Below are 15494 nucleotides of genomic sequence, written 5' to 3' on the forward strand. Positions count from 1 at the left end.
CCACTGATGTAAAACTAATAGGCCTGTAATTACTGGGACGTCCTGCGGTGGGACAGCGGTAAGTTTTATGGACAACGCTGAAATATAGGGCTCGATTCCCCGTCGTGGACATAGAAGATAGCTCAAAGTTGTTTTGCTCTAAATAAACAACAATACTTGAGCAATTCTTATCACCTCTCTTTGTCGAGAGGTTGTACACTTATTGGTTAAAAGTTTATTGTTAATAATTCATTGTAAGCTCACTAGCTGCATTATATCAGGTAAAATAATAATATTAATTTATAGTTTCAACTAGGGACCTGTTTGTCCATTAAGACTGTCCTGTCCTATAAACTAAACTTTAAAATCAAAAATATAACACTGAAAGCCAGCTTTTATTATTTAAATATCTATCAAGCCATCACTTAAACCTCCTTAAATTGTTCTCACACATCTTTATTTTATTCTAAAAAAGTATTTTTCAAATGCATAGTGCTGACTTGAGCATTTTACCTGTTGTAATTGTTTAAATATCACGATTTTTAACATTGGAGTAACTTAAATCTTATCTAACACTTTAGTTAATATTAATATTTCCACTTAATTTCCGCGAGGGTGTGTTGCAAATCTGAATGTATAAATTGAGAGCATATTTCAATAGCACATCAAAACTTTCAAAGTTACATTTAAATATCTCAAAATATAATTGTATTGATCTAAAAATAAAACTTTTTGTGTTATCAGGGTATTGTTTTTTTATTCTTTATATTATCGTTGTGTGACTTTGATCATTGTGAATAATAACATAAGAATTGAAGAAGGGAGATCGGGCCTTCATTAAGATGTCGACGATGAAGATGGTGAATGTTGATGTTTTCTCCCAACCAAAAGAAATTAAGAAAAAAGTTGCTCATTTAGTTGTTGATTCTGGCCCTTTTATTAAGAATGCTTCTTTGCATGTAAGTTTAACTGGGAGAAAAATATTATGTATGAATATTCGCAGTTTTTGTAAATTTATGTTATATTACCTTAAGAGATAGATGTAACGATGCTAAGCCTAATTTAAATAACGTGGTAGTGATCTAGGCCTAACAATGGAACGTTACAAAAGTATTACTACAAAGTAAATAAAAAATTGGCAATTTCAAAACCTGTAAATGGGAATAGTAAGAAAGTAACGAAACAAGGCTGGATATACTGTAAACATTGTTTACTCCAATTACAAACCCATGTTTTGGGTCCATGCTGTTGGTGTTACCCAGAAATAGAATTACATTTAGTTGAGTCAAAATACTAATATAACTTATAAGTTGGGATTTGTAGTTTGGGTAAATAATGGCTACAATATATCCAGCTTTGTATGGTTAGTTATTTTATTATCTCTATTTTGCAGGGTTTTTAAGTTCCCAGATTTTTATTTATCTAGCTTTATTTATGCTCAACTATTGGCAGAGGATTACTTGATATGGTACTGGTAGCTAAATTTATACATTGTAATGATAATATTAGTAAGGCCATTGTTATTGTCACTGATAGAAAGGTGGATATAAAAGCCAGTAACGTACTATTTCAAGCCATTGGTGGCAATAATTGCTACAGAAAAGCTAGTGACACGGACATCAGTAGTTAACATAATTTGTCATAAAATGGATGATGTTAGTGATCATTAGCTAATTGATACTAGTAGCAGGGAAAAATATTGACAGATGTGCATTGGGACTGTCTTATTTTGGTGATTTTGAATCTATTCTAGATCACCTTAAAAAGAGAGACTCTCTCCCATTTCACATCTTAAACAGCTAGACAATAATCACAAACGGGCATGTAGAAAGAACTCAAATGAGTTAACTGATTTGTTACAGTTTGAATATACATACTACAGTGTGTGTTGTGTGCACTATGGTTATAGATGTATTAACTGATATCACGCAGTTATAATAAATGTAGGTCATTAGCTATGGTAAAAATGTTATGTGATGATGTATTATTACATTTCCAAAGCACTGATTTATTGGGGCTCACATGGCACTATTGTTGTGAGGTGCTTGGGACTGAGACTTTGTAACCTGTAGTTTAATATACTGTTTTTAATGTCAGTAGCATTATCATAGTTTTTATTTTCATTGTCTTATTGTTGTCAATAGCCACTTCGTATTAATAAACAGTTCATGATAATTTACTGTAGCTATTCACTATTTGATCACATTAGCTCCAAATGTAAAATCTTAAGCTGCAGCTACGTATTGATTTTTTTTTTACTCCTTCACTTCATACATAATGTATGGATTGCTCCCTAAAAACACTGATTGTATAGTGTACTAAGCATTGAGTATCTACATGTTACAGTTATCTAATGTTCATATATTATTGGCTGGTAATTCCTGTTTTACTCTGTACTTAAGCTTTTTATAAGGAACACCAGATATTTGTTAAAAAGCTAACTTCAAAGGGTAATGATAACATCGTTTACACTAGAATTGTGTGTTTTTTAGCTTATGTGAAATATAGAAGAAACAGTTCAAGTTTTCAATACCCCTATGATCTCAGCAGTACTTTATTTATTATTCTACAAAAGGTTTGGGTGCAATATACTAAACTGTTTTTGTTGCAGGCTGACAAGAGTATAAAATAATAAGAATTGCAAATGAGCTGTTTGCAGCAGACTTTCTTTTCCTTGTAAGTCTAACATGCAAGCTTTTTTGTTTAAAGGTTTAAAGTGTTGTTTAAACTGAATCTTTACTGTTTAATGTACTTCTTTGCTCAAACATTTTTTAAGGTTTTGTGAAAGTTCTTGCAATCCTTATTATGAATTACTTTTGTGGTTCATGATTACTCAGTATTAGCGCTGCAGTGCTTGGTGCAGTGTGAACCAAGTAAGGCCCTTGAAACTGTAATGTAAATCAATATTAATAGATTATTCATGCCATACCACATAGTCTTGGATGAACTGTCAAGACAACAAAATTTATGAGCATTAAATTTCAAATGATTTTTAAAGTTGTGCATACTTTTAGTGTTTTACTTTTGTTTTAGAGCATTTCTTGTTCGGTATTATTTATTCAAACTATAATCCATTTATTTCACATGGATCCTGTATTTTGTCTTTTAAACCTGTAAAAATTTTATTCAGAAGGTAGTGGATCTGCATGTGTTCATTGATATTTTCAGCCCCTGAATTAACAGTGGTTGATTTAAGTACTGGGTGACAATACCATTGGTTACACTGACAAGTGCTGAACCATTGTGGAGATCAGCAGTCTTGCAGGAGGCAGAGGAGAGCTCCTTTACTGATGTTATTATTGGCCTTCTACCAGCATACTTACTTGCCATCTTTAGTTTTGCTAGATATACACACACCCTATGGTACTTTATTTCAAACAGACATATTCTTCCTAAATGTTGATGAAAACCTTCCATAGTTGCCACTTTCTCCTAACTATTGCAGCTGCCATTAAAATTGTTTTTGATTTGATATAAGGACTTTTCCTGCAGCCTTATATGCTTCCTCATTCAGCTTTACCCAAATTTGTAAAATGCTGATTTCTGTCATCCATTTGTGGACCAACCACTTTGAATTTTATGTAGAAATACCTGTGAGTCATTTGCAAATATTCTGTAGTGGCACTGTCTGTATGCAGTTTATTGCTTTCAGCAATCCAGAAGAGAGCTTGCTTTATGACTTGCAGCTCCATCCTTGTGCTACTTGTGGGAAGCTTGAAAACTCCACCAGCCTTATGCAGAATGTTGTTCCTTTACTAGATGATGAATACTTAATCAGCTTTTTCTGTTATTTGTGGTGTAGGACCCATTTGTGGCTCTGATGACAGGTGACTGGCTGCCATGGTGCTGACAAGCTGTTTCTGTCTCATATTATGCCCAATCTCAACATTTTCTGTCTAGGCTGATTTCTACAGATTCCAGTAGCACAAGATGTTTATTCCACATGTAGAAATCTGAGATCAGGTGGTAAGTAGTTATTTCAGTGGTGGCTGTATCGCACCTTCCACCCATGACTTTTACCTGAAATGTCTTTTAGGCAACCTCCTCTCTCATTGGTGTTTATAGGGATTTTGAGGAGCTGGAATGTCCCAGTTCAAAAGGGCAGTGGTTCAATGATGGAATGCATAGTTTTCTACTGGAAGTATAATTATGGGATCACCTTAACTTTAATGCGATTAAAACTTAATTGTGGTTAAAAAAAACCCAACAATATTACTGAATTTGATTTGAAAATATGTATGTTTGCTTTTCTCTGTTTTCTTGAATGAAATCCTTCCTGATACTCAACAATCTTAGCTCAGTGTGTGATCTGAGACTTAACCCAGGGCTTTCAGTGTCAAATTATTTCAAAGGTACCATGTTAATTTTAGTAAGAAACCAAGAGCTAAGAGTTCTGGGGGTTGATGTTTTATATGTAATAATTTTTCTTTCAGCTATAATTATATTATGGTTAAATGAAATATCATCAGTTCTATTCCATTGGGAGAATTAATCACACTTACTTGGGGCTAATAATACTTTTAAAATCCATGGATATGATAAAACCATAACACTACTAGTTTATAGTAAAACTTAATTAGCAATAGTTAGTAATAAATATGGTTAAAAATGTAACTAATAACTTTTGTTATCATAACTTCATAAATATATTGATGGATTATGAACAAAAATATTGTTTCTGTTGATTGATGTAGGCTAACCTTCAAATATGTGGATTTGAGTTTACTACTGTTATGATATACATAAATATATGTATGTGTGTAACATAGAGCAGAATATGTGTAACTGTACAGTGAGTGTATTTAAGCTGTAGGTATATGATAGATATACATGAAACTTTCTGAATAACAGTTTGTTTCTAAAGTACATTTTGAAATAACTTAATGGAAAATTGTAAATATTTTTAGCCGTCTTTATGTCTTTACAGGAACTTGGTGAGAAGCTATACACACTACCTGAAGTACTTGGAGAAATAAAAGATAAACACACTAAAGAGAGACTTCATTCTTTACCAGTTGAACTTTGTTTTAGAGAACCACCATCAGAGCTCATCAAACTTGGTAATGTACCAGTTAGCTTTTATCAAAAATTCTTTTTCATGAACTTGTTAGATCTTTATTTTCCTCATAACTAAATGCTTTATTGAAGATTTTTAGTATGTTCAAGTTGAGGTTTATGTTTTACCTATACAGGCCACTAGTCAGATTTCACCTATTCTTTGTTTTCTTGTCAAGCTATACCTGTTCTTTATTTTGCTGTGTTTTAACAAAATTTATGTTCCTGTACATTGTTTAACTTTCTCTACAGAGGCTTGGGTGAATTGATCGACCACTTTGTTCTTATTTAAAGTTGTTATAATTTTGATACTACTAGCTTTTAATGTAGTATATGTATCTTCGCAAAACTTGTTAGACTTTCAGTAAACATTACAAGTCTTTTACATACAAAAACTCAGATTTTTTTAGTGAAGTATTTTTGATAAACCAAAAAAAAGATTTGTTTGTGAATATATGAAGTTTTTGTGTGTTTTTTAACAGTCTGAGTACAAAGTGATTTTCAAGATTCAAAATACTTTTCTTCATCTCAAAAATCTCCTAAATATGTTTCAAACATTTTTCTTCAGTAAATCTTTATACTTTATCTATTATTTTCTCTACCCTAACTTTATACAACTCTACACCAACCTTTTAACTGTCCAAAGAAATCAAAATCAATCTGAATTACCCTTTTTTTTTCTAGAATGACTTCAAATTGTAACATGAAACTACATTTGTTTATAATAAGTAGCTTTAAACATGTAACAGTATACATCTATTTATACATAAACTTTATTGTTTTATTGCCCTTTGAACTGTGTCTAATTACTATTCTCACCATTATAAGTTGTAAATTATTTGGGGAACTCACATTATGCTTTCAAATTACATTTTCCATGAGCTACTCTGAGCAGCTCGCATGCATGCCTCATGAACATTTATTATTATATAATTATTATTATATATTTTACATAATCTAACCATAACTAGCCTAAAGAGATTCCTATTCTTACATTTTAGTTACTTTTATAATAATAAATAAAGAATATACATGAAAAACAAGAAATAAAAGTACTTACCTGGATCTTCTTTTTTTTCTTTTGCTATCGGCTGTTGATGACACTTAACCCTAAGTTTTTTTATACTAATGATAATAGTGCACAAAATTATTTTTATTTAATTAAATAATGCACCAAAGAACATTAAATAATAACATGCAAAAAGCAGACAGTGTCTCATAACTATCACAATTTTTCTGGCTTTCTAACTGTGCGACAAGAACTATTAAAAGTTCATTCAAGCTAGTCGATATGTTTCCTGTGTGAATGAAGCTTGTACTGAAAGAGAAATTGACAATTCTCTGTACAGAAAACAACGTAATATAATACATCATTTGATAGATGAAAACCTTGGCTTTCTATTGGTCATAAGTAATATAGTATTAAGGGTAGGAGAGAACTATTAACAAATCTTGAAAGAGATGATGTGACAGGTGGGTATGACAAGAGGGGGTCTGATGTTTCTATTTGATGGCTCTGTAACCAAACAAGATTGAAGGCTAGAAAAATTATGCTTTGGCAGAGCGATGAAAATATTATAGTGATTAATTTTTGTTAAATTTCATACTTATTGGATGCTTGGTGAATAAAATAGAGAAAAGGGGATGCCTAGAGAAAAAATGTCACATTTTTCACACTAGGGGAAATTCAGGATGTTTTCTTTATATTGCTTTATAAAATTAAGAACTTAAAACTTTTATACCATTAAAATATGGATTATTAGCTACAATTTTATGCTATACTACTTGGTATAACATAAACAAAAAAAGTAGTTTAAATTTTGAATGTGTCTCTAATAAACCTTGTGACACGCATGGTAAAGGATTCTCGTGGCGAGAGGGTTAAGATGATCTATGCTCAGGATTAATTGGTCTCTTGTCAAGTTCCATGTATTCTTTTCTATTTCATGCACATTATGTTGAGAAATAATTAGCCTCTTGTTAAGTTATTTTTTATTTCACTGTGTTGTGACAACACTTGTGTTCCTGCACCTTATGTAAAATGATCTATGTTGAAGACTAGTGGTCTTTTTTAAAGTTCCACCTGTTTTTTTTGTGTATCAAAGTATTTTGTCTATGTGTATGTAAGGTTTTGTGTATTGAGGACTTTTTTGCATTCTGCTGTATTTCTAGATGATACTGAATTTTTTTGAAAGATTGATTTTGAAAGGGAATAGCTTTCAATACAAATAAGTTGTGTTTTGTTGAGTTGTACATATCAGGTTGATAAATGGATTGGATATTCAATAGATACATTTCTAATATTTTTTCAAATGATCTTTTAAAGATTATTTCATTCTTAAATTTCAAACTTGTGTGTAATTATTTTTTAATGGTGATGGTACAATCTTACACTACAGCTATTTGCCTCATTGGAAATTTTAAACTGTAAATAAGTTATTGGAATGTAGTTTGATTTTGACAAGAATGTTAAGGGTCTATGAAGGTTGATCTTATGAAACAATATCTTTACCTTTGTGCATGCAATAGCTATTCTTTGCACATGTCTGCCTTTGCTATTTTGCACTTGCCACTAGCCTTGAGCCATCTCTAACCTAAGACATATTTTAATGAGAATTACTTTAATAACAATGAATTCTCAAGTGATGGTGACTACTACCTCCTCCTGAAGTTCTAGTAAGGTTGATTACACTGCCCCTCCAATGTCTGTGGACGCTTTAGGCTTATTGGCTGTGGAGAACATTACTGCTGTTTTTCAGTGTGTCATGGGTATGCTAATACTTTCATCTCCCTGTCCCTGCATTCTAAGTGTGTCTCCCTCTTTCTGATCCTGGTCTGACCATGAGGATGGAAATTTTAATTGGCTTTTTCCACCTCCTGGGTTTTCACTAGGCCTCTCTTTACATTTATCAGACAATTCTCATGTGAAATACATCAACAAGCTTAGCTGAATTTTTAACATCTTTTGTCGCATAGTTAGAAAACCAGAAAAATTGTGATAGTAATAAGGCATTGTCTGTTTTTTGTGTGTTATTATTTGGTGTCCTCAGGTGCATTATTTAATTAAATAAAAAATTATTTAGTGCAGTAGTACCATTAGTATAAGAAAAAGTAGAGTTAACTGTCACTGAAAAGCCAACAGCAAAAAAAAAAGACAGAAGCAAGTACTTTATTGCTTGTTTTTCATGTGTATTCTTTATCTATTATTATAAAAGTAGCTAAAATTTAAAAATTAGACATTTTTTAGGTTAGTTAAAGTGAGGTTAGGTGAAATAAATAATAATAATAATAAAAATGTTCACAAGGTAAGCTTACAAGCAGCTCGCTAGTAATCCATGTGCATGTAATTTGGTAGGATAACATGAGCTCCATGTTTGCCAAAGATCAAAGGACATTAAATCAATAAAATTTAAATAAAAAGAAATGTAGTTACAGTTTGAGGTCATTCTAGAAAAAAAAAGGTAATTTAGATGTATTTATTTTTTTGTATGTGGTTATGAGGTTAGAGTTAGGCTAGCGAAAATAACAGATAAAATATAAAGGTTTACTGAAAAATAATGTTTTATAATTATTTAGGAGGTTTTAGAAATTTCACAAATGAAATTTGAAAACTTTTACATGAATAAAAATATTTTTATACTTAACACAAAAATTACTTTACACTCAGACTAGTAAACAAAACTACTTGATATAATCACTCATAGACAAATCTTAATTAAAAATACTTACTTAAAATTTTTTGTATACAAAAGTCTACCAAATTTTATGAAGATACACATACTATATTAAAAGTTATAGTATGGAAGCTAAGGAGTACAAAATAGTTACGAACCCCGTCGATTCGATCAACTCTCTGTGAAAAGAGTTAACTCTTTAGTACTCAGTTTTTGTGTCATTGCCTTTTTCTTACTTATCTCATTCATTACCCATCATCTCTGAAGCCCTTAATGTGATATTGATAGTTTTTCTCCAAACCTAGAGTCGGTGCTTTTCAGTACCTTGGCCATCTTCCCCATTCTTACTTCTGTGACTCTATATGGCTCCATTTCTTCACCCTGAAGTCTTCAGGATTGTTTCTAACACCTTGGAGACCAGAGTCAAGGCTGCTTGATACCAGTCCTTCCTCTCCTCTTGGTTTTTCATCACTCCCAACCTCATGAATGAATGCCCATTTCTTGATACTATGAACCACTCACCTCTCTCTCTTTTCTAGTTTATCATCCCTGTACATCTTCTCAATGTCCACCCTCCCTTTGAGTTGGCCATCACATGATATGATGGTGAATACCTTCCTTTGTACGTTGTTGGTTCAGGCCCTATTGAAGCATGTCTTTTTCTGTTTACAGCCTTGTGGACCCCATTTGCAGCCAACTGGTGGGTTTTTCAAGTTCTTAAACCCAGCTTTTCTCTTCACTTCTCATCTCTTCATTCTTTCTGTTCTTTTTCCTTCTCCTAGAAATCCTCAGCACCTTTTGCAACTCAAAGTTGTGATATTGGATCTTTTGGACAAGACCGTCATTGAGAGGGTCATTTGTCTCTCTTCTGGGTTTTATTGCTATCTTTTTGTTGTCATCAAAAAGACAGGGAACTAGTATTCCATCATCAACCTTTCTTCTTTCAACCACTATCTTATGGTTCCTCAGTTCAAAATAGAGGGATATATTTCTTTCTGTTGGTCCATTTCTCTTGACATTTTCTTTGATATGTCCATCAGGATCAAGTGTACCAGTTTTAAGCTCTTGACTTCAGCTTCTTATGTATTCAATCAAGTTATGAAAACGATTGCTCAACAAGTCCATGGTTTTGAACTTCGTTTCCATTGCTACATCTCACCTCTACTTGGGAAGCTTCTTTCTTGGCTCTGTCATCTCTCCTCCAAGAAGATGCTTATCTGGGTTGGCTGGTTAAACCTTTGAAGTTGTTCCTCACTCCGACCCAATACTTGGTTCATCTCGTTGTCTTCTTCAGTTCCAGACTCAGTCAAGCTCTGCCTTTTCTATTCATTTGTGAGACAAAGATTGTCTTATTCACCTTGACTCTTACCTCTCCTATATTTCCTGTGTGAGGAACTTTTGAGGACCTTTGCATCTTTCAAACACCTTATACCTTTAGACTGAGCTCACATAAGGCTTCATCAATGGACTTTGAGCAGCTAGTGGAATATCTCCCATGATCCTCTTTCCTCTTTTAGGATGCTGCTGCCTTCTCTTCTCAAAGATCTGTTTTGGTGGCTGGATCATGCCCACACTATAGTCGGCATTCCACTGCTGCCTGTATGCTCAGTTCTTCATCTCTTCACTGATGTTTCTTTTATGGGTTTAGGTGCGTCTCTGGACAACTCCGTGGCTTTAGAGGTTTGTTCTTATGTAAAGCATGCTTTCCACATCAATGTTCTGGAATTCTTGACTGCCTATCAAGCATGTTCCTATTACCTACCTTGACTTGTGGTTCATTTGGTTATGAACCACTTTTTGCAGTCATTTCCCATATCAGTCATCAAGGTGGGACTTCTGAATGTTTGACTTTCTGATTTGGATGCATTCAAAACAGCTTTGTCTAACTGCCTGTCATGTCCTGGAGGCTTTGAACTTGATGAAGGATCACCTCTCTCATTTGGATAAGATTCTTTCTGTGGTGTGGTCAGTTCATTCTCATGTTCTTCATTGGATTATTCCCAGTTGGACACACCAAAGATTGATGCTATTGCCATTCTAAACTCCAAACTTCCCCTCTTCTGGTTCTCAGTACCTCACCTAGCTGCTCTGGCTGTGAATTCCTTCAGCCAAGACTAATCTCATCTCTTTCTATATGTGTACCCTCCTTTTTGCCTTCACCCACATGTCTTGACTTTGATCAGTGACACACCATGCCTGGTTCTGTTGTTAGCCCCCAGTCAGCTCAGTCTTTATTTTCTCCTGCTCACCAACTGACATCTATGGCACCTCTTCCTCATTCCTCGTCACTCTTGCTACAATCTTGCATGTCTCTTTTTTTTTGACTTGAGGATGTCATTCTTTTGTCTTCACGTATGGAATTTGTTCAGTCCCATTCTTGTTGGTCAGGTTTCTCCAACTGTAGCCCTTCTTTTATCTTATTCTTGATGGACTTTTACTCTCTCAGCCTGTTAATGTTAGTGTTCAATAGAGAATTGTCAGTTTCTACCATAGGAGGCTATTGGGTGGTCTTATCAACTATATTTCAACTGTTTTGCCATATTCCTATGTTCCCCTGTTCTTTCCACCTTGTTTCAGTACTTTCTCATTCATCATTCCCTTTATCTGATTCCTTTGACCATCTGGAACCTTAATGTGGTTCTACACATCTTTACTCATTCTTTGTTTGACTCATTGACCACTTGCATATTATACCATTTCCCTCTCAAAACCTAGTTCCTTCTCTTTCTTGCTTGTGGCCATTGCAGATCTGATCTTTATATATTGGAAACCTACCATACTTTGTTTCACAGATCTTCGTTCATCTAGTTTCCTGACAGCTCATTTCTTTCTAAGATATGGATGGCTGAGGAGGAAGATCATTCTTTCACTTCCATTTTTTTGGCTCTCTGTGACTCTACTGATCCTGATCATCTTTTGTATTCAGTTCGAGGGGTCAAATATTACTTGGTACATACAGCTCCATTTTGGGGTTTTCTCAGTCATTTATTCTTGTCATAGGACCAGTTTTCTTCTCTCATCCTTTATGCTTACCAAATGCATTCTTCAACTTGTCCAGATCATAATTTTCTTTCTGGATGGAGATGCTTGCAGGGTATATCGTGGCTCATCACATCAAATCAGCCACTTGACTCACTCTGGCTTTGCACTTTCAACAACCCTTGGACAAGATCCTCTAGGGTATAAGGTAGACCATGATCAACACCTTTGTCTCCGATTTCCTTCACCATTTATCAGTTTTGTTTTCCTCCAGTTTACTTACCATCTTTGATAGGTGTTTTGTTTTTTTTATTTAGTTACTTGTTTCTGCTCTTATACAATTCGCTTCTTGGAATAAATCCAGTGGCAGGTCTTGCCTCATAGGGTATACTTACTTCCTAAAATCCTAATTGACTCAGGGGTAACAGAAAGCATTAAACCCATTCACCCTGGCTCAAAACATGCTCACTATTAAGTAAAGGTTTTCTGCAAGGCCACTAAGGTGGTATATACACATCGTTCATTGTCCATTATAAACTGTACCTTCCTTGAAGTAACATGGAAAAAGCTAGCACCAGGGGAGTGTCTGCCCACTTCCTTGCTTGTGTATGCTGGCTTTTCAAATTAGGTTTCATAGTTACCCATTGCACTTTCTTCAGTAAAAGACCTTTGTGGTGATTAGGTTCAATTGGGTCCTGGAAACTCTCCTGTGTCTCCCAAACAGAGCTTTCTCTCCCTCCTCCCCTACCTAGAGATCGAGTGGAGCATGGGAAAATGCTTGCCATTACTAGTTCCTAGCTGCTGGGGTGGTCAGCTTGTAGGGTTTTATACCACTTGTGCAATCCCTCCAGAAAGAGTCAGAGTGGGCAGCACATTGCAGTGAGATGTAGGGAATGGGTGTTGATGTCAATGTAGTACAGTTCACCCCTGTTACATAATATGCCAATTTCCTAGTGGTTTGGCCAGCTGGATGAGGCAAGATGTTCTCTTTATGCAAAAGTAAGGGACTTAGTCCCCATTTCTGTATATACGGTGGGTAAATTAAAAAACAGAATATATACCATATGATCTGACCATTGCCCTAGTCATCCTACATGTTGTTTGCAAATGCTCATTCGATCATGTTTTTTTTCCATCCATTCCTGTGATACATGGCTCGTTTTGCCTTCCTCATTTCATACTTCTATCTGAGTGAAGAGTATACCCTGCATGAGGTAGGTGCAGTCTCCCACGAGTGCTACCCCTCTAGTAAGCCCCAACTATATGGTACCGCACTCCATGCGTGAGCTATCCCCTTCAAGTGTCTGCTTTGAAGGAAGCTTATCTAGAATTTTCACAATTGCACTGGCCCCTCCACCATATAAATATGAGATACTAGCTACTGTATGCAAAGAACTAAGGATATTGTTTCAGAAGTTAATAACATTTTACTTACCTGAAAATGTACTTACAATAGATTATTATCTTTTTGCACATCTTCCTACCCTTTCTGCCACTACCAGTGTGTATTATTTTTACCTTGTCTAAGATGAACTTAACTTTGAGCACAAGTGCCTATAGGAATCTATTGTACATCAAGGAAGTGTCACCCTCCTATTAGTGGAGTGTTATTCTTGCATGGTGATTACATCATGCACTAGCATAGTTCACTTTAAAACATCTTATGTAGAAGATAGCTCATAGCACAAAATATCATATGCATGTGGAATAATTACTGTGTGCTGAAAGATTATCTATTGGAAAAACATTTTCAGGTAAGGAAATCTTTGCAGTATTTTGTACTACATTTTAACGTAACAACAGCACACTGCTTGGATGACTTGAGAGACTGATCAGCTAGAACTCCAAGATTCTTTTATTTGATAATATTGTTGAGGTTGTTTCCATTAAAATTATTCTGACAATTCTAATGATTTACGTGCATTAACTTCCATTTATTATAGTTAAAAGCCATCTCTTATTTATTCATCCAACTTGCTAAATAATACAAATACTGTATTGTAGTAGCAACACCTAAGACTAATATCATCAGCAAATTTAAGTAATTTAATATGTTTAGTAATGTTTACATAAAAATCAATATTTTGATGGTTTAGTTACATACTAGAATTTTACTTTTTACTTTTTAAGTTCTTATGGTGTATTTGTAGTGAAGTTTGATATTTACAGGTTTTTGAATACATTTTCTTTTATAAGAGGAAACTTTAATTTTTAATTCTTAGTTCATAAATAACTAGCAAATTTAATTCAAATTCTATATGCAAGTAATGTAAATGTAAAATAAATTTTAAGGACAACAGTTTACCTTTTGGTCCATCTAGGCCATCCCACCCACAATAGAAAACAGAAATTCAAAGCCGACCCTTTTCAATCAAATACTTATGAAACATTCCCTTAAACTTGCTTAAATTACTGCAATCACCAAATCTGAAGACAATCCATGTCAAAGGCCAACCACTGCCTTAGAAAAATAGTGTTTTAGCTGAAAATAACTCGTACCTTCCATAATTTATATTTATGTTTTGTCTCCTTTAGTCCTACCATTCTCACCATTAAATATGAAACAAGATAATGTGTCAACACTATCAGTTCCCTTAAGAATATTAAATGCCTCAATCAGATTTCTTTTAATTATTAATTTTTCTAGAGAAAACCATTTCAGAGGTTTTAATCTGTCCTTGTATGTCAGTCTTTTCATCCTTGGTATTATCCTAGTAGTCCTCTTCTAAAACATTTCCAACAGTTCAATGTCTTTCCTAAACTAAAGAGTCTAATATAGAAGAGATTACTCTAATTTGACCTAACCACTGATCTATAGAATGAAATTTATCCTCTCTAAAATTTTAAATCAGTAGTGTTATGTAAGTTTAACAAAATTTGTGGCTTTGATATTAAGAATTGATCATCTACATCTTTTAAAACTAATATTTGTGTAGATATATAGAGTTTGACATTTAAGAATGTATGTTTTGTTCATTCATTTTAGTTAGTGATTTTGCCAAAAAGTCTGGAGACTATCCAACACTCTCTGCTGTAGACTTGAGAGTCCTAGCTCTAACATATCTTTTAGAAAAGGAACATGTAGGTACAGAGCACCTAAAAACTGAGCCTTACACCACAATGGTAAGAAATTACATTCCAGTTTATAACTCTAATAGTCATTATTTTTATGTATCTCATTACATTTTAAACCAAAATCAGAGATTAATCTACACAAACCTACATTTTATGTCAAATATATATTTTTTGTTTAAAATGTAACATTCTTGACTATTCCATGGAATTTATTTAATTAAGATAACTTGAAGTTAACAGTTATATAAGTTTACATTGTAATGAATCACAACAATATTGCAAATGAAAAGTTACTTTTCAAATACATTAATTTACCTTTAGCTGTTCTCCTAGCCAGTTGTCACATTATAAAAGACTTTCTAGTTACTTTCATTAATATTCTTCTATTTGCTGATCTTCGTTAATAGCCATTATTTTTACATGGTATAAAAAAATAATCATTTAACACTCTTGCTACAGGCTTGGTCAATTTGTCTAAGTTTATGACCCCAGATTGACCTTTACAGTTGCCATATTATAACTTTTTATATGTTTTATGTACCTTCACAAAATTTTGCAAGCTTTCAGTAAGCATTAAGTCTTTTGTAAACGAAAAAATCAGAATTTTTAATGAAGTAATTTTGCTGAAAATTTCTCCGTGAACATATGGAACCAGAGTGTTAACTGCTCCAAGTGCAAAGTGATTTTCATGTTAAAATTAAAAATACTTCTCTTCACTTGAAAATTGTCATA

The 15494-nt window shown here is 33.6% G+C and overlaps 1 protein-coding gene across 1 annotated transcript in view; it reads left to right on the forward strand.

Moving 5' to 3' along the window:
• Positions 1–689: 689 nt before the first annotated feature.
• The window catches only part of LOC106466185 (RNA-binding protein NOB1-like), a 29141-nt gene continuing 14336 nt past the window's right edge, over positions 690–15494 (forward strand). The window contains exons 1-3 of the mRNA XM_013926428.2: positions 690–938; positions 4907–5039; positions 14674–14810. Coding sequence (XP_013781882.1) covers positions 822–938; positions 4907–5039; positions 14674–14810 — 387 coding nt within the window. The 5' untranslated portion in view covers positions 690–821. The remainder of the gene's footprint in view (positions 939–4906; positions 5040–14673; positions 14811–15494) is intronic.

The sequence above is a fragment of the Limulus polyphemus genome, unplaced genomic scaffold (assembly GCF_000517525.1).
Source record: "Limulus polyphemus unplaced genomic scaffold, Limulus_polyphemus-2.1.2 Scaffold2181, whole genome shotgun sequence".
NCBI lineage: Eukaryota > Metazoa > Arthropoda > Merostomata > Xiphosura > Limulidae > Limulus > Limulus polyphemus.